At 35.1% G+C, this 26304-nt stretch overlaps 1 protein-coding gene across 3 annotated transcripts in view; it reads left to right on the forward strand.

Moving 5' to 3' along the window:
* The window catches only part of LOC131065575 (protein PALE CRESS, chloroplastic), a 216253-nt gene that overhangs the window by 134701 nt on the left and 55248 nt on the right, over positions 1 to 26304 (forward strand). For all 3 annotated transcript variants that reach the window (XM_058000148.2, XM_058000144.2, XM_058000139.2), the window contains one exon: positions 7566 to 7745. In XM_058000148.2, the coding sequence (XP_057856131.2) occupies positions 7566 to 7578 (13 nt within the window). In that variant the 3' untranslated portion in view covers positions 7579 to 7745. Of the gene's footprint in view, positions 1 to 7565; positions 7746 to 26304 lie in introns of those variants that run through there.

Genomic DNA, 26304 nt, shown 5'->3' on the forward strand with positions numbered 1-26304 from the left:
CAAGAAAAGACCACTATGGGCCACCAAAACTATAGAAGAAGCTCAGAAGTTTGTTGCTCCTTTAGGAACTTTCAGAGAAAGCAAAAGGCCTAATAAATTCACTAGCTATGTTGCCCTTATGAATGATCTCTCTAAAGCCGAACCAAACAATGTATCAGATGCACTTGAACATCAAGTATAGAAGGATGCCATGTCTGAAGAGTATCAGTCCATTATGAAAAATGATGTTTGGGAGATTGTTCCGAGGCCAACTAAGAAATCTGTGGTTTCATCTAAATGGCTTTTTAAGATTAAACATGCTACAGACGATAGTATTGAAAACTACAAGGCCAGATTTGTAGCTAGAGGGTTCTCACAAAGGGAAGGAATAGATTATGAAGAAACTTTTGCACCTGTTGCTAGGTATACATCAGTAAGAGCTGTATTAGCCATTGCAGCAGCAAAGGGGTGGAAGGTACACCAAATGGATGTTAAGACAACTTTTCTAAATGGTGAGATCTCAGAAGAAGTCTACCTAGAGCAACTTGAAGGATTTGAAATTCATGATGCAGAGTCTCATGTGTGTAGACTCAAGAAAGCTCTCTATGGGCTTAAACATGCTCCGAAGGCCTGGTATGAAAGAATTGACACCTATCTCTCAAGACTAGGCTTCTCCAAAAATGATGCAGATCCTAATCTCTACTACAAAAGAAATAAAGGTGATATGCTAATATTGATTTTATATGTTGATGACTTATTAATCACAGGAAATAATCACCTTATAGATCAATGCAAGAAAGATCTATCCAAAGAATTTGATATGAAAGACTTGGGACTCCTTCATTACTTCCTAGGATTGGAAGTATGGCAGAATTCTGACAACATTATACTAAACCAAGTAAAGTATACCTTGGATATTTTGAAGAGATTCAGAATGCTAAAATGTAGATCCATGACCTCTCCTATGGAAACCAATTTACATAAACTTAAAGAAGCAACGACAGAGTCACTACCCACTGATCCTACTCAATACAGACAGATGATTGGGTCCCTGATGTACTTGGTAAATACAAGACCAGATATCTGTTATGCAGTTAATGCTCTAAGTCAGTTTATGTGTGAACCGAAGGAGATACACCTGGTTGCAATAAAACACATTATGAGATACCTACAAGGTACCCTAAACCTTGGTCTCAAATATGAGAAAATTGATATAGACCTACATGGATTTACAGATTCAGATTGGGTTGGAAGTGTGACTAATAGGAAAAGCACTTCAGGGTGTTGCTTCAGTCTATGTTCAGCTATGATATCTTGGATCAGCAAGAAGCAGTCTTCTGTAGCTCAAAGCTCCATCGAGGCAGAATACATTGCAGCTTCTATGGCTGCCCGAGAGGCAATATGGCTTAGGAAGTTGCTTGTGGGGTTGTTTGGAGAACTTATGAAACCCACTGTTATACACTGTGACAACCAGAGCTGCATAAAACTTTCAGTAAATCTAGTGTTTCATGACAGATCCAAGCATATTGAGGTTCCATACCACTATGTGCAAGATATGGTTGACAGGAATGTAATCCAATTAGAATATGTTTGTACAGGAGATCAAACTGCAGATATTTTGACCAAACCTCTTTCCAAAGTGAAGGTTGATCACTTCAGAAAAGGTTTAGGTATGATAGAAAGGTAAATTACTTTGTAATTTGTATTTTCATATCTTTAAGATGTTTAATGCGTAAACTTCTTTGTCATGATAGGACATTTTTGATTCTATCCCCTGGGTTCATATCTAAGAGGTGACGATCTCTCAAGATAATGAACACTTGTATGGAGACATTATAAGGTGACGATCTTATAATGTCCAAACCAGTTATGATGTTGGATCTCTGGTGGATCATGGATGAAGCCATGATTGTGTTGTGGTAAAACATTCATATGTAGTGTTAGTGCACTTACCATAACTTGGATAAAGGTGAGAATTGAATATTTTCTCATATGATTATCCTTAAGTATTGTGTAGGCAATACCGATATCACGTGCTAAGGTGATATCCTGTCATCACTAGATTAATGTGATAGACATTTTGTATCACGTGGTTAGGTGATACTTCATATCTTGTGAGTAGATGATACGATCTCCTAGAAAATTAAATTATGTAAAAGAATGGTAACTATCATTTGAATTGTGATGCTTGATACACTACTCTTATTTATCTTACCTAGCTAAGAGGGAGTGTTAATGCATAAATAGCTTCGACAAGATAAATGATTGAATGAGAGATAAATGAAGTCTCTCATTCAATCATTTATCATATCAATTATTAAAATAAATAACATCATGCCCTCAATTGATAAGCATTCTTTATTTGTACATAATTGTTTATTATCATAGAATCCCGATTTGATAATCTATTATACTATTTGCATTCACCGATTAGCAAACCGGGATAACCATTGCAAATCCGAATTGATTATTATCGGGTAGACCAAACATAAATTAGTATTGATGATTATTTATGCTTGAACCAATTGTTATTGGGGAGATATAATAAACACACACCGATTGATATCGGGTGTTATGGCAAACTTTCAAAGTATTAAATATAATCATACACCGATCAGTATAACATCGATGGTTATCGAATATAAACATACACCGCTTGGTTAATAAACACCGTGCACTATTGTTATAGCGAATGGGCACGATCAAGTGATGTCTTGATCGGCCATGTCCAAAATATATGGTCGGTCAAGGCATCGCTTGACCGTACCCAGCCCACTATATATGTAAAATGGTATGTGTGAGAATGGACATTGAAATTTATAAATGCTCCTCTCACCTGTTACATAAAAGAAGATAGTCAGATTCATATGTTAATTCTATAATATATAAAATAAGATAATACTAAGTAGAATATAACTTGCATATTGAATGTAAATTGAACATCATTTACAAAAACCAAGGCCATAATTGTCTACATTAAGGGTACTATAATTTTTCCATGATTCTTATTGGCACTTGCAAAGAAATGTTGAAACATTTTAAGAATGAGTTCATCACATTCAAGATCAACCATCACAACACATGACCTTATTTTTGCAACAATTTCTAGAATTGCAGCCCTCACAAATGGAGGACTTTTAATCTCATATACATCCTGAGAACTTTTAACAATTAAATAAAATATCATCCTTATTCTTTCATCATTGTATGAATGTTTAGGTGCTATTATTCTTATAATTTCAGTAATACAAGTGAAGTCTCACAACTTTTTATAGTTGTCTCAAAAGATCGAGCTTAACCAAAGAAGTCATTGATGGAAAATCACAAGTTGTATCATATCAGAATGTGACTATTCTACAATAGATAAGCAAATTTTCATTTCCTCCAACAATTCAAGTAATTTATCTTTCAATTGAGGTGGATGCTCAAGTTTTTTCCTTGGTTTGTAAAGCCCCTTTTCCATAATCTTTTTTGGCGTATTAATGCCATGATTCACAGGCTGCCAGAATCAAGGCTCTAATACCATTGTAATGTTCCTTTAAGGATTATTAGGAAATATACTATTTTTTTGGTGTTGTATGATTACAAGAGACTTGGGAATAAATGCTACATTATGAAATTAAACCCTACACTAATAATGATCAGCAATGTGTAATTTATTAGAATTCGTCCATAGAAATAAAAGAAAAAATAGGAGATCCAATGATAATGATTTTACATTAATCAAGGAACACTTTCATCTCTGATTGCTATGAATGATAGCAAGAGAATCATGTACCAATAATGTATGCTAAATTGATGCAATAATAATGAGCGTTAATAGCATGTAGCCAGTCATTAAAATGCATAATTTATTCAGACAATTATTCATCAAACAGTAACTAGTTATTAGTAAATTCAATGATAAATAATGCGAGTATTGACTATAAAAATCTCCCAGGTCTGATTGCTAATGATAGCTGAATAACACTTAAACCTTTGAATAACATATACATAAGCCAATTCCAAAATGTATACTAAATCCCGAAAGTCATAAGATGGATTAGCAAATATTTGCAGACTCACATAAATGACGTTCAACAAAAATACTTAATATTATTAATAATATGCTATTAATCCTGCCTACAAAGCAGTGTTTGATTTCCCTTGCTAGGTATGACAAGCCAGCAATACGTAAGTTCGTATGGCAGCCATCAACAATGATTTGATGGTCCCCACCAAGTACCGTAGCCTCTTGATATGGAACCCACTTAACATGTGCTGTGACCCATATGAAGTAATGCAACAGCTTGGAAATATCAATGGCTGCGTTTAATATACAATAGCTTTACAAGATTGCAATTTGGAATTTCCTATAATATGGCTGGGTCTAAGTGCTCAACAGTTAATAATATTTGCCAAAAATTATAACGTAAACACTGTTTTTTAATGATATAATAATAATGATAAAAACAAAAAATATATTGAACACTTTAAGCAATATTAAATCCAACAAAATGAGATTAAAATCTTGCACAATATTTGATATAACAATAAATCTTTCACAACAGGTATAATATTGAAAACCAATAATACATGAATGAATTCAAACTCTCAATGATGCCTTGGATATGGAATTTGCATGCAAATCTGAATTTTTCTCTAGCTGAAGCACGGTCACGATCCTTGTATAGAATTTTAATTGCTCAATTGAAGATGAGGGATTTCGTCCTCAAAGCCAAAGAGCTTTCCATCCTATGGGAATTGCCAATTGAGGATTTTCATTCTTGAAATTCGAAAATTTTGATGATGGATAATGGATACTTTGATGAGCCTTGTCTTCTCTTTTATAGGTGCTTTACTTCAGGTCCCTTATTTTTATTCTTTTTTTTGTGTTTTTTTCCCTTGAAGTATTTAAAATATTGTTAAATTACACCTAAGGACCCTTTTTGAAATACATTTTGAATAGTGTTAAAAACACTTATTTAAATACTGCATTTACCTTATAATAATATTTAACCTGCCTAGTTGAAAATAAAGTAATTGGGCCCAACATAAAATGTTATTATTTGTTTGTCTTAAAAAGGAGACATGACACTCCACTAAAGCAGCGTTGGAGGACTATGCAACCTTGCAACCCACCAAAGGATCAAGTGATAGGAGCCAGATATCATGGAAGAACTCTTTCCACAAAAAATAGGGGGATTGTGATTGTTGGTAACTTCAAAGTGATCCTTGTTGTGGGTCACCATGAGACCTACTAGTTGCAAGCATGCTCTTAGTATCAACAGTTCTCTCCTCATCTTCCTCATTTTGACATTTTCCGCAACAAAAATGCTTAAATTAGGATCTTTGGATAAGATCTAAGAGCTCTCAACTGTAACTTTAACCTCACCCTTTATGGTCAGCTTGGTTCTTTAAGGGCAGAATAAACATACCATCAAAATGTCTTGGTAGCAACATTCGCTGAAGCCAAATCTTTTTACACTTATACAATAATCATTGACAATTTGGTGACAAAATCTTCCCTTATGGAAGCTTTGGACCTTGGCAAATCCATTATTTTCATAATATTCTCGCGAAATACAGATTGTACAAACCTTAAAGTGGGTGGATTAGAACAATTGAGTATTTAATTTGGATAATAGTTTGAAACTTTACATCTGACATATGGGTCTCAGCCTTGAAGAGAATTCCTCCTCCTTTACATTGCGTCAGCTAGTTAAAACCTAGTCCAAACACATTATGCATAGAGCACACAAATAGAACCCCCAACAAGTAGTCACCACAAATGCAAGACAATCTTCCACAGCCACCTCATAGCCTAAATAAAAAGAGACTTCACACTCACTTATTATTGAGTCACTTTAGCCACAAGAGATTTCAAGCAATCTTACACACATTAACATGCACGGTGCTTGATAATTAGACCCCATTGCAATAAGGAATTATCCTTAGGTAAAGGAAAGAGAAGAATAAATCTGATTGAAGTTTATAGATTCAAACAGAATCCAACTTTACCCTAGAAGATGGAAAATCACAGTGAAGTGCCAACGGAGGAGGGTCTTGATCAACACCACAATTCATCAAAAGATTAACTACAGCAATTTCTGCTCTATGGAATATACTAGTATACAACCTCACTGAACTGCATACTTAATGTTCTTCCCTCTTCTGCAAACCTTCTTAACTGTCAATTGGCACATTTTCCCTTTTTGAGAGAGTTAGTAACCACCAATGTCCTTCAAAAGTGAAATTTGGGACCCTAATAGACAAGGCAATAGCCATACCCAATACAAACCCCTTCTAGTTTGCATCATTACCGGTCCAAACTCTCGAAAAAGAAGAGCCACCATGCATAAAGCTTCCATCCTCCTGGATAATAAAAACACGTGCACTACTTGGATTACCTTAGGAGGCACCATCAAACTTTCAAATTTACAAAAATTTCATGGGCATCTACCACAACTATCCTCCTCCACACTCCAAAAGAGTAACTAATATTTGTATATATTTGTTATGCATCAATGGATATTTAATAATTTGCTTCTTAGTTCAGCATTGGCCTTTTGTGAGCTATAACACATTCAATCGTAGCAATTTCTGATTAACAAGTCGGTGATGTTTTTGGCAGTGTGACACATTTATATGATGTTTTATTAAAATTCAACTACACAGTTTTTGAGTCAAACTCATTGACCCATATTTCAGGAGGTTAAATGAGTTATGAGTTTGACAGAAAAACTTCACAGTTGAATCCTAATAAAGCATCACATAATTTCTAATTGATCATTCCTTATTGGAATCATAATAAAAACTACAATATATGTTAATAATTCTTTGAGGGCAAAGCATTTGGAGGAATGTGAAACTCAAATGAGAAATTAATATATTATAACATTAATGTGGGCCAATTAGTTGATATTTAATAGATGTAAGGTTGGCAATAACTTTTTTATAGGAATAATGTTAGTTGATAAATTATAGCTAAATGTAAAATATAATCACACTAAATTGTTAGTCATGTAAAGGTAGCCCTTGACATATCGTGACTATTGGTGTATTACATAAGTTAATGAAGATACTTGGTAAGCAATGACTACACTCATCATTATATACATAAAGAACATTTGTCTAGTAAATATCACATATTTGTTTCGGGTACTCTCTTAGAAAGATTTGAGGAGCATCAGAAAATAGCTATTGCATACAGCCAAAAAGCACCGACTTTGGATGTTTCGACTCATATGAGTTACTATTATTCTTTTATGCTGTCCTCATTGCTTACTGTTTATTTTGCTTAATTCTCTAATTTGGATTTAATTTCCTTTTTATTCTGTTAAAGCATGGATTGGCTGCCAATATTTAAATGTTTCTTCACTATATACGATCAGAGATCTATCTAAGTATTTCTTCTTTATTACTGCTTCCATAACCATACTAGCATTTTACTAATTACATTCAGATGATTTATTTGCTATTGATGTTTTGAGGCTACTGTTTGCTGTATTTTTGTTGACACTCTTCCTTTAATCATGCCATTTCATTATTTGTTTTGTTCTGTTTGTGCAAATGCTTATCTTCTTTTTGATTGATCTGTTCTGCAGGCAGAATTATTGAAAAGGCGTTCTAGTCCAGCAATGCAGTTACTGAATGAGCTCTTGAATTTGAATGATGGTTCTAATGAAGATGAATGGTTACAAGAATGTCGAATATGTATGCTGAATACTTTCCCTTCTGAAGATCCTTTTACCATATTTGCACCTGCAGGAATGGACATCTCAAAGGTATTTATATTTTTAGTAATGCACATTGTTAATAATAGGTAAACAAATGTCAAAGCATAATACATTGGTATGTGTCCACTCAAAGTAAGGTGCAATGGGATGTATTGTTGGCCATGCATCCATGTTTTAATTTACAACAATCAAGATTCTTTTTGACTCTTGTATGAAGAAAACAGTGTTTAGCATTGAGGAAAGACTCTTTTGGTCATTTAACTTTCAAAAAGTTATTCCATCGAGAACATGTTGTAATGTCTCCTTATGTTATTGTTTAGGAAATTAGGGAACAATGATTTGCAAATCAATTGCAAGAGACTTATTTCCTCAAATTCTCTAATGATACTTATAGATAATGATAATCAATGCTATTTAAGGCAAGAATTATTTGATTCACAATGATTACCACTTGCAATGTGATGATATAAAAGCCAATATCACTGCTATCTCTGATTCAACACGTAGATATATGCAAGATGATTTTTTTTAATATATATAAATATATATATGCACTTAGTGCACTGCAGTCTATGTTTGTATGGATATAGTATCATTGCTGTTTCTGATATGAACGATGGTAAGTGTGCAAGGCTAACCTTTGATCTGCAACTATAGCTTGATTGATCGGATGCTGCTGTCTCTGATCTATCTTGAAGAATTATGCAAGTTGGGATCTCCAATCTGCAGAAGTAAAGAAAGATTTGTGCTCTTTCTGATGTGTCACTGGAATATATGCTACAAATCTCTTGCTTGATGATAGCAATGATGCCATGGAGTGCTGTGTCTAATATGGCGATAGTAATATGCTGAATTTTCTCATATCACTTATGGCAAAGGAAGATGATTGCTGTCTCTGATTTAGACTTGAGAAAATATGCAATACTCTTCGGTGCTATTTCTGATGTAATCTGTTGAAGTATGCAACCGCTTATGCGAAAGGCAAAGTGCTCAAGTGAGCAGATCCAAATAGGATACATATAAGAGAACAAGACAAATTCCAATGATTCATAGGAATGAGTTTGTTTCTCATTAAATATTTTGTGGGATCGAATGGATGCAACCCTTTTGGGAATAGACATACCTTTCCCTTAATCATGTCTCCTCATGAACAGTTGTTATCATCCTAGTCATTGCCTTAAATATAATCGTTGTTCATTTGTTATTAATTGCTGGTCACTAGTTTGTTTAATTCACTTATAATTAATTTATTGGACTTCCCTTAGGCAGCGATAATCTGTTCTTCCTCCATGTTTGATTTTTCTTTGATGATCGTTCTTAATAATCCTTCCTCCCATGATAATGATTGATGGCCACTGCTTTCTACCGTCTTACAAACTGTGGCTCTATCTACTCGTCCAAGATGAACTGTCACTGCAGAAGTAGTATCGATAAAGTAAAATTTCAGTAAGGATGTTTTGCCTTGTTAAGGCCATGCATATACTGTAATAACCCACTTAACTTAATCCAAAAACTCAACTGATTTTTTTGTTTCATATATAAAAACATTGATTTCTTATTCTTACTTATTCTTATTTATTTTTGATTCAATCACATACTCAGGTACATCTATCCAAACGAGATAGGCATCCATCCAACCGGGATGGGCATCTAACCATACGGGTTAGGCATCTATCCATACGGGACTAGGCATCTAACCATATGGGTTAGGCATCTGTCCATACGGGACAAGAGGTTTCATCTATCCAATTCGGGATAGGCATCTACCCAAACGGGGTAGGCATCTATTCATAAGAATAGGATATGCTCTAACCAGAGACTTTAGACTCATCGGGACCATTCGGGTCCTGAGCCACTCTCTAAAGACTACACTCCCCTACTAGGAGTGCATCGAGGTCGCCGTCCTTAGGAGTATTAAAATAATTACATAAACAAGCTTGAGTTCCGCCTCGGAATTTGGCCTAAAGCCTCGGGAAGTCAAGCGGATCCATACGGGATTCCTTCTGAGTATGCTTTGAATTAATTTTAACCTTTCAATTATAATTTGCACCATTTGATTAAAAGACCAGGGATCTTCAAGAACCAACTACTCACCCATAATCAAATCCTAATCCCCATCCCCGAACGCCTGAGTACAAGGGACAACTTTGTCCCTAGACTGTCTACATACCCGTTTCGACACGGGATCAAGGTGTAAAGTATGTAGTTCTGGTTTCTAACTATGGTTTAATGTAAACTGTTTGGTGGGTACGAAACCCTTTCTAGGGTCATTGTCCCAGATAGTTTCTCTGCGGTTGCTACCCACGATGGTAGCTTTATAGCAAAAAGGCTCAAGGTGGCCTTTTGCTTGTGGCTTAAAGAACTAAGACCTATTCCCTATTATATGCGTCGCCCTTAATCTGTTATCATCCAATGAAATCATCAATATAAAATAAATTCCAAGATCATAACACACAACCAACCCTAATGGGGTTTTCTAAGGTTCAACTGAGCGAATGTAAATTCCTTTTAAAACTAATCTTTTTTAGATTATCAATCCATGGGGGATTACCCACCCCTTGGATTTTAACTTCCAAATGACCCTTATTTCTCCTCGACGGTTTATAGGGACGATGCCATAGACGCCGTTATTGCAGCTTTATTAGGCATTAAGTGTAGTAGTTCAACACGATGGCATTACCCGTAAGTGTGACCCAGAGGCACCATAGATACTGAACGCTGCGAAGGTTTTTGGTTTCAACTCCTCTTGTTTAGTTGTCTATCTAAGAATTTAACTATGAATTCATGAAAACATAAATATACTAAAACAACTATGAAAAGAAATAATTACATGCAAGGAATCACTGCTTGGAATAAAACAAAAATAAAATTGAGGTATAAGTATTACATGATAAACAATTCAACCATTTGGAAATAGTATTTTCTTGAAGGAAAATTATAAAACTTAAACTATATTCATGAAAGTACTAATCGCTTGAAAACTATGATACTTACAGGAGATAGCTTACAAAAATGACCATTTCACCTTAAGTATGAATCCTAAAACTTGAAAGGTACTAAATTGCTTGAAAGAAATTTAAATGATTAAATAGCAAGACTTTGGAAAAAAATTTAACATTAACTTGTTGAAGAGAAAAACTATTAATAATAAGCTTGAGAATAACCACATTACTCATAAACCAACTAATTTTTCCATTTGAAATAGCATAAATTTTATCTTCAATTATTTTCTAGAAATGATAACCTTACATAAATATGAATCCTTATACTTGAAAGGTACTAGTTTGCTTGAAATAAGATTAAATGATTAAATAGCAAGATTTTGGAAAATAATTTAACATTTATCAAACTTAACACACTATACCATAATTTAAATAATTTCAAGGAACTTACATTTCATTTAATAATAAGCAAATATTTAATTAATAATAATTTATTTCATATGTTATTTGATCTCTTAATTATGATTCATCGTCAACATATTACTTATAAATAACTCCTTATCCATTTATATCCCAAATATAAAGATTATGTAGCATTTAAATAATTTTTAAATAATTAGATAGCACATGATAAGGTCAAAAGTAAGCTTTACCCAGCATCATCCAAATATGAAAAGAAATTAAATCTTTTTTTTCTTTTTTTGAAATAAAATTTTCAAACACTCAAATTAAAATTATTCTTTTTAATAAATATAATTTAACAAATGATTTTAAAATTAATAGCTTTAATAGGGAAAAGCAAATAAGAAAGTTTTAAAGCTTTTTAGATAACTTACTAATTAAAAAAAAAGAAAAGCAATCTTCAAGACAATTTTATCCCTTAGTATTTTAAATTTTAATCCTCATATAGTTAAATAATAAGCCGATTAAATCATTGGTTCAAAAATATTGGTACAATTTAAAATTAAGGGTGTTAATATCTATTTATAAAATAAGCAATTAATTTAATATAATTATGATTAATTTTTATACAAGAGATCATAACAATCAATAATCAAATCAATGATAAATTTACTATAATTGATTTTTATTTATTTTATCTAAATCTTATGTTTATCAACAAATAGATTACTTAATATTTGTCTTAAATAAAATTGCCTCACAAAAATATTATCTTAAATACAAAAATTAAATTTAATTATAAAGAAAAGAATTTCTTTTTATTTTAATGAATAAACAAATAAAGGAAGCAATCTCAACCCTTAGATTAGATTAATATTAGCCCTTAGATGAAGAGTTCACCCACAACCCTAAAATCTTTATACTTATACTAAAATTTAGGGCTTTCCTTCCATTTTAATGTCATGAATCTTGCAGGAAGAATGGAGAAGAGGAATGCATATAGAAGAGTTCCACAAAATCTACCATGCTTGTTTATGAGTTTGCAACCTCTAAGAATGGAGAAGAGGAATGCATGCAGAAAAGTTCCACAAAATCTACCATGCCTGTCTATGAGTTTGCAACCCCTTGCCATCAATCAGCTTCCTATTTGAATAAAACCCTCTCGACAGGACAATTGTTTCCACTCTTATTTGTTGGTTAATATATGCAAATTATGGAGATTTTTGGAATCCCTTTTGCAATGATTGAATGGTTGGTTTAGTTGCAGATTTTCAAGTTTAGCTTTTTTTTTTCTTTTTTTTTCCAAAGAAGGCTTTTAAATTGATTTTTTTTTTGTTAGGTTCTATTTGAGGCTACAAACAAACCTTTCTGGAGGCTCCTTTGGGGCTGCAAACTTTCACAGGAAGTCACAGACACCCTCCCCTTCTTACAGGCTTGACATGCAATTTTTATTTATTTATCTAATGGTTTTCTTTTATTAAATTGTATTTTAATTTATTTTTACTAATTTATTTAATATTTCTATAATCATTGTTATTGATTTTGTCTGTTATTGTTGTATAATATCATAAGCGAATGGTAATAAAAAAATTAAATTTTGTATATATCTAAGATTTATCAGATCTAATACATGTATATCTATTCAGCCACATAATGCTAATCACAACATTGACTTAATATGAAGATTACTAGAATTAATATACATATGTTCTAAATTTAATATATACAATTTCGAATTGATAAATAAATGAACAACTACTTAAACTCTTATGCAGTACATGAAATAAAAATAGATGTATACAATTTCACTATGATAATACCCTTTCATTCAAATATAATTTATTTGGGGTTCAAAGGTTAATTAATCTAAGGGAATAAAAGGTATTAGCTAATCAAAAAGACTTTTTTTTTTTTTTTCTTTCACTTTCAAGTAATATTGCAATATATAAACTATTATGGATGTAAATTAGAAACATAAGAAGTAGAATTCATTTTTGAGAAAGAGGAGAAATGAAACCCTTATATTATTTAACTCATCCCCATTCAATTTATTTAGGAAAATAAAACTAGATTTTAAAACTACATTTAACCTCAATTTTTTTATTTATTTTTAATAAATTGATTTTTTTTTTGCACTAATATTTTAGAATGAATTCATTATATATTTATTTTCTCTATAAGAAATTGGAAAATAAAGAGAAGGCTTTCTAAAGGAAGATGTGAAATTAATTAATATTCACATTCCTTTGCACATTTTATTTTAAGAAGAAAACTACTAGTTCATTGATAAAAAGAAAAGGGTAAGATATACACATCTATTCACACATGCACACATATTCTTTCTATCAAAATCTAAAACAAGATGGTACATGCATATAGATTTTCTTATCAAAATCTGAAAACAAAAGAATGTAAAAACTCTATATTATGCAAATAAAAATCTCTCCCCTCTTCCTGAAGTAGACAATATCAAAATCTTTCTCCCTTAAACTACCTAATTTTCAAAGAAAAACAACATGCATGCTAATAAAAATCTCATTTCTGGAAGAAAAATATACAAGTATGGAAAGAGGGAACCTGGATCTGCAAGATGAACCAAAATCTTATCGATGAATCGCCCCTTGTTCTCCCAACTATCCTTCTCCGATCCTCATATTGTGAAAAGATCTTCTCCAAAACCTTTGAAAATCCTAACTCACACTGCAAAATTGTCTACAAAATTCATTTATATCTAACATGATTTGAAAAAAAAAAACTTTCTTGAGAATTCAAAAGACTACTTAATCACAAAACAATTAACTCTCCTCCCTTTTTTTGAAAATCTATAACTCAATATATAGAAAAGAGAGTCATTTTCTCACTACAAAAGAACTAATTGATTTTCATATTCTTTTCCCAAAATAATTTCATGCAAAATTGATTAATTGTCATAAAGGGGGTTACATGCAAAAATTTGAATTGAAATTCTCTTCTAGAACCTTCTCATTTCCTCCTACAACATGTGCTAAATAGTATATTGAGAAAATAAACAATTTCTAAATTAATTTCATTCAAAAATGGTTGTTGTCATAGTGGGGGTTATGTTGATTTTGTAACTAGGTTAGGAAAATAAATAGGATTCGGATTGCCTTAAGACATCATCCGAATCCTTATAGGGCAGGGCCCTATCTATTGTAATTATGTGTAAAACAAATAGGGCTGGGCCCTATTCCAATGTTGTCCGAATCCTTATAGGGCTGGGCCCTATCTCTATGCGCATAGGGCTGGCCCCTTTATCTCCTACACGCCAAACATAAAAGAAACGTTATAGGGCCGACCCTATATTGGAATGTACGAAGTTAACGACATTATACACTCCAAACATGTGGACCTATCCACATCATTGTAATATGTAAAATAGTTTTAGCCGCCAAGGTTAAATGGGCCGACTTAGAGATAAGTAAAAAGATGAACCCCATATATATACCAGCCACTTGCAAGGCTTAAACACATATTCGCATTCATGCGATCATCTTCTGCTATATGCGAATTCTGATCTGCACTTCAGAAGTCAACGAATTCACCCTAGAAGACAGCGAATTCTTCCTAGAGGACAGAAAAGTCATTATCATGCATGGCGAACCTGATTTCATGTGACATATTGGGTTTCTAGGCAAGCAAATCACTCTCAAGCCTAGCTAATCTCTCCTCATGCTGGGCAAACATGTTTGAGTAGAAGATATTTGCCTAAATCTGCTCCTGCAGATTGTGAACATGAATTAGGGGTCTGCTCTTTGTCATTCTAGAAATTCATTAAGTTCAGATCAAAACTTAAGTCTCAGATAAGTCCGCTCCAATTGTGCCCTAGCTGGGTTGTTATTGTACTTACAATTCAATATAACATAATCAGATCTGAGGATCTGTTGTTGCTGGGTTTTTCCTCCTAGAGGGAGGTTTTCCCAGGGTAGTCTTGTGTTGTGTGATTCTCTATTTGTATGCTTTACTGTGCAACTTTAGTTTTCTGTTTATTGTGGATAATCTGATCATGAAAATTAACATGGTATCAGAGCCTAGGTTTGCATGTGCAATGATCAGATTTACAGCCTGGACTTCTAAGTGCAGATCTAGGGTTTTTAGATGATTACATGCACAGTCAAGGTCCTTCATCTGCATCAATGGATTCCTCATCCTCTTAGTATCTTAGAACCTTCAAAGGTGATGAGTCTCAACTTATTTCAAGGGAGATAGGTAAGTGAAGTTGTAGGTGATTTGAAGCTACCTTAAAACTTACCTTATTTTGATACTTGTTGTCATCCTTATATTTCTGCTATCATATACCTGCTATCATTTATATATTCAATGTATTCATGGCTGAATAGTGATAGTGTATATATATGGATGTGAATTAACTATTAGGAACCGAGTATAGGTAAATTTCTTCTATTTATATGTCTGAATCTGTGTGTTGAGGGTTTGTAAGGGTTGGTGTTTTGTTTTACTATATCATGTTTCTAAGGTAACCTAATGTCTACTCTTGAAGATAATGTTTTCAGATTATGTCTCTCTGAAGAAAGCTTTCATGCATGACCTGAGAAGCCCTCCCTCAATCAGATCTTGTCAACGGACTAATTATGAAAGTCTATCTTTCATCTCTCTCTTTTAAGATGCTATGGGTCTACTTCGTAAGTAAGAATGAATCATTAGGTCTGTGAATTCTTTATTTAGATAGGGTTTTAGAGGGAGTCTTGATATCTTTTAATACCTCAATTTCATTCTTGGGTTCTAAATCATTATGGTTTAATAGAGGAATTGATAATATATATCTAATGTATATTCCTTGTCTATTGTTTATTTATGATGATACTAACCATGATACACTGGGTGTATCATCCACCCTCTGCAGAGTGCAAGGTGGCAGTTCTCTCTCACCCTCTGCGGAGTGCAAGGTGAGTCCACCCTTTGCGGAGTGCAAGGTGGCAGTTCTTTCCACCCTCAGCGGAGTGCAAGGTGGCGGTTATTTCCCACCCTCTGCGGAGTGCAAGGTGGTAGTTCCTTCCACCCTCTGCGGAGTGCAAGGTGGCCGTTATTTCTCACCCTTTGCGGAGTGGAAGGTGAGTTCACCCTTTGCGGTGTGCAAGGTGACAGATTGTCCTTCTCTGGGAGAAGTTTATGCATCATCTGCGGTGGTGCATGACTTATGTTATATGGTTATATATATCTTTGAGTATTAATTATTGCAGGTGTGCATATGGAAAGGTCTCTTTCATCCTCTGTGGATGTGCATGATGAAAGATAATGGTGTTATATGCAGGTTCCCAGGAAAGTGTGAAGCGTTGGCTTCTTCCTCTGCAGGCATTGCTAGAGAAGATCATGTAAAGGTTCATTGTAATGTAATTGCGTGATCAAATCACGAATTGTATATTGATTAGGGCTGGGCCCTAATCCTAAAACTTGTAAATATTCATACCATGGGTTTGTCCATGTGAATTTGGTTATGTATATATTTTCCTCCCTAGTTAAGAGGGAGTGTTGATTTTGTAACTGGGTTAGGAAAATAAATAGGATTCGGATTGCCTTAAGGCATCATCCGAATCCTTATAAGGAAGGGCCCTATCTATTGTAATTATATGTAAAACAAATAGGGCTGGGCCCTGCTTCATTAAGGAAGCGTGTAACTAGGGCTGGGCCCTATCTCTATGCGCATAGGGCTGGCCCCTTTATCTCCTACACGCCAAACATAAAAGAAACATTATAGGGCCGACCCTATATTGGAATGTACGAAGTTAACGACATTATACACTCCAAAAGTGTGGACCTATCCACATCATTGTAATATGTAAAATGATTTTAGCGCCTGTTGACGTGTATTTTATACACCATCATACACAGAATAAAATACCAATAGGCATCTTATCCTCTCTTGAGAAAAAGCCTCTAACTGCTGAAGATTCGCATAAAGGATCAGTTAGGATGACTCCAAGGTTCTTTGATGTAGGGCCTCTACGTGTGGATAAGCTCCAGTGGTATGATGTGATTTGCTGGAATCACAAGGGGACTTACATCTGATGATTGAACTTCCGATCTGCTTTGCTGGAACACAGGCTCTTACTGGCTTAGATTTGAAAAAATGGAAAAAGGATAAGGGCGAAGAGAGGATCTAATCCTAATACTAAGAATGTAGGAGCAATGATTGATTTTTGATGAAACTCTAACTAGGTCTTGTTTTGACATCAATGGACCATCTCCACAAGGCTAGTGCGATCTTCTAAGGGAAGCTTTATGATGTTCAAATCATCACTGCAGGCATAGACACCATCAAGTTGATGCATATCAATGAAGAAGCGACAATTGAAGTTAAGCTTAAGCTGAACGATTCTAGTCGACTACACAAGGCAAGTCTGCAATCAACAAACTGCTAGTAGTATGGATGTATGAATTTCACCATCAATCAAGCACATTTCTTCCATTCATCTAATAATCTACCATCTAGGATTGAAGACTCAACAAGAAACCATGCAAATTGCAAGAAACAACACACTTCACCATTACTTCAATGAAAATGGAGTTTGTTTACAATCAATGGCAACAATTTCTTGCCTTGTCCTCCTATTCTACTCTAATTACTATTCTATCAATTTCTAACTACTCTCCCCTTAGCCTTTACAAAATGAAATGCCAGGGCTTATATAGTGCCCACAATACAATTTGATGGCTTAGATCAATTCAAGATCAATGGCCAAGATTCAACAATGAAAACCCTAATTAGGGTTTGTTACAACCATTACATAACATTTAATGCTTGACCAATGATAAAATTGTATTGCTTGGACACATGTCCTCTCTAGAAAAATCGACCAATTGATAGCCGGGGTAGGTACATTGGAGTTTGTGCCACCTTCCATGAGTTAAGTACATTGAATCTGGACATGCTGAGGTGGACCACACTGACTGGAGGAGTGATGACTGGGATGCCACCTCATCTGACACTTGTAGCTTGCTAGATATTCAATTTGATGTCGTTGAGAGGCTATCTTTAATTAACTCTTGTTCTAACTCCTTTTGTCCTTGATGTGCAAGACGATGATGTACCTCGCCTTGGAACGCTGGATTGAAAGAGGTCGCCCCTGTCCTGGCTTGATCGCCCCGGCAAAGACCGTCCTTGATCCGGCTTGATTTTCCTTGATGAGATCTCCATTTGGTGCCTACACAACATTTCAAAATTAGAAACATGATTTTGCAATATATAACATAGATTAGATTAATTTTTAGGAAACTTCATAATAAATCCTTGAGTTATTATTTCCTAAAAAACAATTGGGCTACTGGAATTCAAAATTTCAAAATTTCAAAATTTAAGCTATGACGATGAACAAATAAAACAATAAAACCAAATCGCCATACCTCAATAGAGAGCTAACTCTAGAATGCAAAAAGAACAAAATCGCCTAGGCAAAATTGACGTATAGATAGTCTTCAACGCAATCTCTCCTTTAAAATATCAATCTCGCCACCCTTCAAGTTTTCACAAATGGATCTTCAAATATCGCACCACCTTTGAATGATACTAGCGCCACCTTGGATATCAATTCGCACTTCTTCCTTTGATCGCATATGAGATGAAAATGATAATGTAAAAATAACGATTCTCACCTCTCCCTTTATAGCGCTCACCTCTCATTCACCCCAAGGCCGACTTGGTAAAAAAATAAGGCAATTTTAAACGATTTTTAATAAAATAACAAGGCCGACCTTCATAAAACAATAAAATACCAAGCGCTCTATAATAATTAATTAATTTGCCATCGTTTTTAATTAATAAACTTCGATTTTTTACAAGGCAAAAAATAATTAATTAATATCAAGTGCAATATTTAAATGCCAATTTTTAATTAAATTTTCAAAATTATCGATTTTAGCATTCAAAATAAATCCAAAAATGTATGTTTAGCGCCAAAATTTGAAAATGAAATAAACAAACCTCATCGCCCTGGTCCCTGGCTGAGGGACAGGAGTGATCCATCAACTGGGTCTTGATTCTTGCAATTTCGACGTCCAAAGTCTCCATCCTTACGTCGAATTTGGCCTGTTTGTTGGGTCGTTCGAGCTAGATTGACTTGCATGTGTGAATGAGTGCCTTTGGATGTATTATCGCCTTTGTCCCTTGAAGAGGGACAGGAGCGATCCTCATAATTTCTCCCTGACCTTGCATCTTTAATCTCTAATCTTCATTGTAGGGTGAATAATAACGTTGTTTGTTCATTCCATGCTTGTTCCGCTTGATTTTTACAAGGCATTTAGACTTTAGAAGAATTATCGCCCTTGTCCCTTGGAGAGGGACAGGAGCGATCTTGAAGCTCTGGCCAAAATGTGTGATCTTTCAACCTTGATTCTTCGTTCATTGCCTCTTGAAGGACATCCTTGATCTCACGTGCACTTGCCTTGACATGCATTTAAAGGATCATGAGTGTTTTAATGAAATCGCCTTGGTCCTTGTCCAAAGGACAGGAGCGATATAGGCTCTTTGCACAAATTGGTAGTATTTTGACGTTCAACACTTTAGTATATCACCTTCGAAAGCCGCCTTAGACCCTTTACCACCTTGCAACACCTTGACTCGGCATGAATTTTATATGAATTGGCAAATATAATCAATATCGCTCTGGTCCCTTCCTGAGGGACAGGAGCGAAGTTCAACATTTTGAGCTTGTCTTTGCCTTGTTCAACTTGCAATCGCTATCATCGTGCAAAATAAAGTTCCTTGATCGTTCTTGATCACTTGATGTTTGTTAAACTTTCAAATTTTATGCCTTTATGGAAATATCGCTCTGGTCCCTTCCTGAGGGACAGGAGCGAACTAGGATATTTTAGTGCAAAGTCTTTAACTTGGCGACCTTTGTAACTTTGTGCTTGATGGAGATGCCTTAAGACATCCTTGCCACCTCGTTCTTTGCCTTGGAGTGTCCTGAATTTGGAGGAATGACAATATAACAATTATATCGCCCTGGTCCCTTGGAGAGGGACAGGAGCGATCTTGCTCTTGTAGGCTCCACATCACATTGCTAACCTCTAAAATTATCTTCAACGGATTCGTAACATTCCATTCCATTCATCCATGCCTTGGGATCCATTCAAATTGGGCAAGAAAATCATCTAAGACAAAAATCGCCCTGGTCCCTACCTGAGGGACAGGAGCGAACTTGGGCATTTGAGTCCTTGCTGACGCTTCATAATCTTCAATTTGTCTTCAATCGGCACAACTTACTTCCTTTCTTGCCTTCGAACGTAAAACTTGCTTGATCTTCGTCCAGTACATGTCCTATGAAGGACTTCGCTCTGGTCCCTGGGAGAGGGACGGGAGCTACAATGTACTTCGCCCTGGTCCCTGGCTGAGGGACAAGAGCGATTTTGGCATTCTGGACCATTCTCCTTCATGTCGGCACTTCAAGTTATATTCATTTGATAAAACACATCTCCTCGGACCTTTTCAAATTGTCAAGTCGTCAAAATCCTGCGAGGACAAAGCAATATTTGATTTGTAGCTCCGGTCCTTCACTGAGGGACAGGAGCGATTTTGCTCCTACAGGCCAAAATATCATGATTTTGCACATTTAATCACTTCACGAGGCAAAAACAAATCATTCCCAATGCCCAGGATCAAAAATCAAAAAACTCAAAATTTGGTCAAAATTTGGTCAATTGGACAAAAATTCACATTTCATTATCAACACTTAGACAAATTTAAGCTCTGTACTCAAAATTTCCAATTGAAAATAGACCACTTTGGCGAATTCATTCCATTCAAAATTGAAGAAGACTCAAAAGCTCTCAAAACTGACTGGGTTCTGGCTTGAAAAGATCGAAAAAGGAACCCTAGGGCTTGACCCTAAATCTAGACAACTGACAAACTAAACCAAAACCCTAAAAAGCAAAGCGAAAACGAGCAAAACGAGCAAAAAAACATGGGTCCCCATTTGCAATGGGGCGATGTGTGAAAACGTCACAACAACGCCCAAGGTTAAATGGGCCAACTTAGAGATAAGTAAAAAGATGAACCCCATATATATACCAGCCACTTGCAAGGCTTAAACACATATTCGCATTCATGCGATCATCTTCTGCTATATGCGAATTCTGATCTGCACTTCAGAAGTCAACGAATTCACCCTAGAGGACAGTGAATTCTTTCTAGAGGACAACAAAGTCATTATCATGGATGGCGAACCTGATTTCATGTGACATATTGGGTTTCTAGGCAAGCAAATCACTCTCAAGCCTAGCGAATCTCTCCTCATGCTAGGCAAACATGTTTGAGTAGAAGATATTTGCCTAAATCTGCTCCTGCAGACTGTGAACATGAACTAGGGGTCTGCTCTTTATCATTCTGGAAATTCATTAAGTTCAGATCAGAACTTAAGTCTCAGATAAGTCTGCTCCAATTGTGCCCTAGCTGGGTTGTTATTGTACTTACAATTCAATATAACATAATCAGATCTGAGGATCTGTTGTTGCTGGGTTTTTCCTCCTAGAGGGAGGTTTTCCCAGGGTAGTCTTGTGTTGTGTGATTCTCTATTTGTATGCTTTACTGTGCAACTTTAGTTTTCTGTTTATTGTGGATAATCTGATCATGAAAATTAACAGGTTACATTTGACCATGCATTCAAAATTCAAATTCAAACTCTCCTCCAAAAATGCATTTTGTAACTCCTTTGTCATACAAAATGCCATGAATAGAATTATTCTTGTCATAGAATAATTTTGTAACTCCCATGTCATATATTTGCTAAATCTAATATTTATTCCTTAATATTTTGAATTTAAGATTTATTTTCTAGAATCTTCTTATTTCTCCTACACTATGTGCTCAATTAGGATATTGAGAGAATAAGCAATTTTTAAATAAATTATGACCTCATGTGTGTTTCACCACTTAAATTCCTTTTTATTTAAAAACTTCAACCTTATTTCAATTTATCTTTTCTTTCTAACATTACTCATAAAATTAATATTATAATAGTAGTAGTAGTAGTAGTAATAATAATAATAATAATAATAATAATAATAATAGCAAGTCATATCAAGGTCCAAAAAGAGGGTTATGACATATACGAAGTTAATATTATGGATTACTGTCATTTATGTATTGTTCTTTGATTATATGTTCCATCAGTTGTCTTTGGACAACAAACTCAATTAATATATTTATTGTTTGAATCATAGTTGAACAACTCGCGACTCGGCTCGACTCGCCAAGCCCCTGAGAAAAAAACTCGGCGAAAACTCGAGAAAAACTTGGAAAAACTCGGCGAAAAACTTGGCAATGTAAAAACATGCTTAATTTTAATAAAACATGCATTTTTTTTGCAAAATTTAATGAGAAGATGCATCTAATGAGTCAATAAATGATAACACTCAAGAAACAAGCTGATTCTAGATATATTTAAATGCAAAGTGTCTACAAAATCGCATCCTCATGAGAAATGCTGATGGCTGGAAGCAAAATAGTAAATAGTTTTTGTAAAACCAAAAGTAAATACAACTTCCTCTTCCCAGCTCTAGCTAAAACTAGTTTCAAACTTTCATCATATTTGAAATTTCATCATTCATACTCATAGTTTCAAACTTTCAACTCTAAAATGTATAATACCAGGATTTCTTCAATGCTAATTATGTTGTTATATGGAGCCTAATCAGACTCGGAGGTTAAATTTTCCCTACTTCCATCAGTGCAGTTTCCCCCTATATTTTTCAACGGGGGTTTGGGGGCAGCGCCCCCAAGTTGGGGTCAAGGGGCATTGCCGAAGGATCTTGAAATTTGACTAAGTCTGGAAAATTGAAGAATCCTCCAAAAACTAGATTTTGCATTATAACTCCTGGAGGTCCGAAACCACTCTCAAACATCCTGACAGTATATATGGAATATAACTTAAGGTATAAGAAAGAAGAAAGATATAAGGAAATGTTATATTCCATATATGAATCCTGATGGATAGACCAAAAAACTCGGCGATTACTTGAGGGCATAGTGGGCATAGTAGGCTCTCAGCGTGGCCCTTCCAAGTGAGTTTCCCCCTTCTCAGCCCAAAACCATATCGAAAAACAAAAAATGTAGGTATTTTTTGCCCTTTTTTGCTGTTATGCTAACGCAGGTGAGTTTTTACCGAGTTTTTGGCAAAAACTTGCCGAGTTTTCCTGGCGAGTAGAAGTCATTACTACTCGCCAGGTCCAAAAACTCGGCTTGTTTTTGTCACTCGCCGAGTTTTCGGCAAGTGTGCCATCTATGTTTTACTTTGAATAACTAACCAATGGAATGGTTACTTGCTGATTCAATGCCTTAATTGATAATTGTTTGATCATGTTCTCTACCTCCCTCCTTTGATATGGAATATTGAATGAACACTCAATCATAATCATATGGCATAATATAGATCCGCTTGCTGACTCTTGTCGAATCTCTTCACCAACTTCACTGGGATCATCACACACTGATAACAATTATCGGACTATGTTACTCATTTTCTTTCCTTCGTATGACAGCCGATATGGATGTATACATGATTGGTGCATAAGAGATCTTCATGTATTATGATCATAGCTTCAGTCTGCTGTATGCTCTTAAAGCCTTTACTCCTTGATTATGAGAATGAGTGGATAGCATCTCCAATTTCTTGTTTTCATTACTATATTTTATTCTCCATGCTTTGCTTGGATGCTTGATAGGAAAATTATGAAGTCTTTTGGAATAAGACGATTTTCTGTAATGTCTTCATGCTACAATCGTTATAAATGTACAATTACCTACTTGAACTATGCACAATATTGTTATTTCCTAACTACTAGCTACTTGAGGATGTTTTCAAGGATGCCACCCTTGATCTCATGATTGTTTATTGCTTCTTAATGTTAGGCTAAAGATGGGGACATCACACATGTAGTTCAATTACATTTTCTAAATTTTCTAGTTTTGCTTCTCTTGCAAAGAACCTTCGGAGCTTGGTCATAGGTTTTGGTGGAAGGGAAGGTTCTTTTCATAGAGGTGGTTCAAGATGGTTAGGAGGAGAAGATGGAAGGAGCTATTGGTAGTGAGTTAGATGACATAGATAGGGAACCAACAAACATGGATGGACATCCGTCAGAGGAAGAGAAGGAAGGAACCATTACTACCCTTTTTGGTACTCTAGATATAATTAATTTAGGGTAAAAGGGGTTTTAAAGGGTAGCAAGTTATAGTTCTGATTGACGATGGGGCAACCGACAACAACATAGATGAGGCCTTGGTGGCTAAGAGGGGTTTATAGAAAGAGGACTTCAAGGGATACATTGTGATGGTTGTAGATGGCTTCACCATGAATTATACTAAGTACCACAAAACCATAGCCTTGGGTATGACTGATGATTTTTATATAGTAGGCATTGGGGAGACTAATGTATTCTTGGGAGTTCAATGGTTACAATCATTGGGGAAGCACTTGCAAAAATTTCAGATTGTGGAACTAAGTTTAGAGTGGATGGAAAGAAAGTGGTTTTGAGGGGTATGTCTAATGGTGCACCTAGGATAATGTAGCGAAGAGGATGGAGAGTATATTCAGACATAGTGATGCTGCTTGAGCAACCTAGTGTTTGATTCTTCTAAATCCCCTTTTGATGGTAATGGACAATATCATGTCGATATGCAATCCATTTTGAATAAGCATAGTGTGGTTTTCAGTGACATTCTTCCTAGGAGACCTCCTGACAGGGGTTTTGAGCACGTGATTGAGTTAGAGGAGGGCTCTAAGCCTGTTATACTACAACTTGTTGGCATCCAAAGATTTTCAAAGTGGAGAATGAGAAAAAGATCAAGAAGTTATTTGAAATGGGGCACATTAGGTCTAGCTTGAGTCCCTTTGCTTCCTCATTTGTCCTGGTAAAGAAGAAAGATGGGACTATGCAAATGTGCATTAATTATTGTGCATTAAATAAAACAAATATAAAAAGCAAGTATCTGATTTCCAAGAGGTTGAGATTTTTGATGAGTAGCATGGTGTAGTATATTTTTGGAAATTTGATATTTGTTATGGACACCATCAAATCATACTTTGGGAGTAGGACATTCACAAAGAACTATTCAGATCTCATGATGGAAACTATGAGTTGTTGGTCATGCCCTTTAGTTTGACCAATGCTCCCTCTACCATTTAGTCTTGCATGAACCAAATTTTCAATAAGCAGTTGCAAAAGTTTTTGTTGGTACTCTTTGATGACATTCTTATTTGCAGCAAAACTTGGGAGGATCATCTCAGGTATCTTGATGAGGTGTTGGGCATGATGGAGGCACAATCCTTGTCTGCCAAAGCTTCCAAGTGTGAGTTTGGACTGATATAGATACATTACTTGGGGCTTGTGATCAATGCAGATGGAGTGAAGGTCCATTAGGAGAAAATAAAGGCCACATTGGTTTGGCCACTGGTAAAGAAAACAATAGAGTTGAGGAGCTTCTTTGGCCTTTGAAGTTACTACAAGAGGTTTGTTAAGGGGTTCTCTCAACTTGGTGCACCTCTTACAAATATTACTAAGGAAGAGACTTTCAAATTTATTGAGGAGGCTTAATGCACATTGAATAAACTAAGGAGGTAATGGGCATTTGTCTTGTTTTAGCATTACTCAATTTCTCTCAGCCTTATGTTTTGGAATGTGATGCTTCAAGTGAGGGGATTAGAGCAATACATATGCAAAAGCAACACCCCATTGCTTATGGGAGTAGGAAGGTCTATGTAGAGAGATTATGTTCCATCTATGATAAGGAAATGCTTGCCATTATGCATGTGTTAGCAAAATTTAGACAGTATTTGGTTGGTGGAAAATTTGTTGTTAGAATAGACTATAACAATTTGAAATACTTCTTGGAGTAGGACTTGAATGAGCGACAATAGAAGTGGGTTAAAAAATTCAAGCTATGAGTTTGACATGGATATGCTCTATCGATGTGTTTTTTAGGCACTTTGAACATAGAATAAATTACCAAACTATTTTTCCCCCTCTTGAACAAAATCACCTTTGATGCTAAATATCTGATCAACTAAGATGATTCCAAGGTGTCTACGGCCAGTTCTTGACATGTGGGTAACTCAGTGGTTTGATGTGAATTGCTATTTTCACGTGGGGACTTACACAATTGTTCTTGGTGACTCAAGGTTATCATGAGTGGAGTACACTTGCCAATGGTTTTCAAATGACTTAGAATTTTGCAATTTGAGCTCTTGATCTTTTCTAACAAAGTTTTTATAATAAAATGCAAAAGGATGAGG

The sequence above is a fragment of the Cryptomeria japonica genome, chromosome 1, assembly GCF_030272615.1.
Source record: "Cryptomeria japonica chromosome 1, Sugi_1.0, whole genome shotgun sequence".
NCBI lineage: Eukaryota > Viridiplantae > Streptophyta > Pinopsida > Cupressales > Cupressaceae > Cryptomeria > Cryptomeria japonica.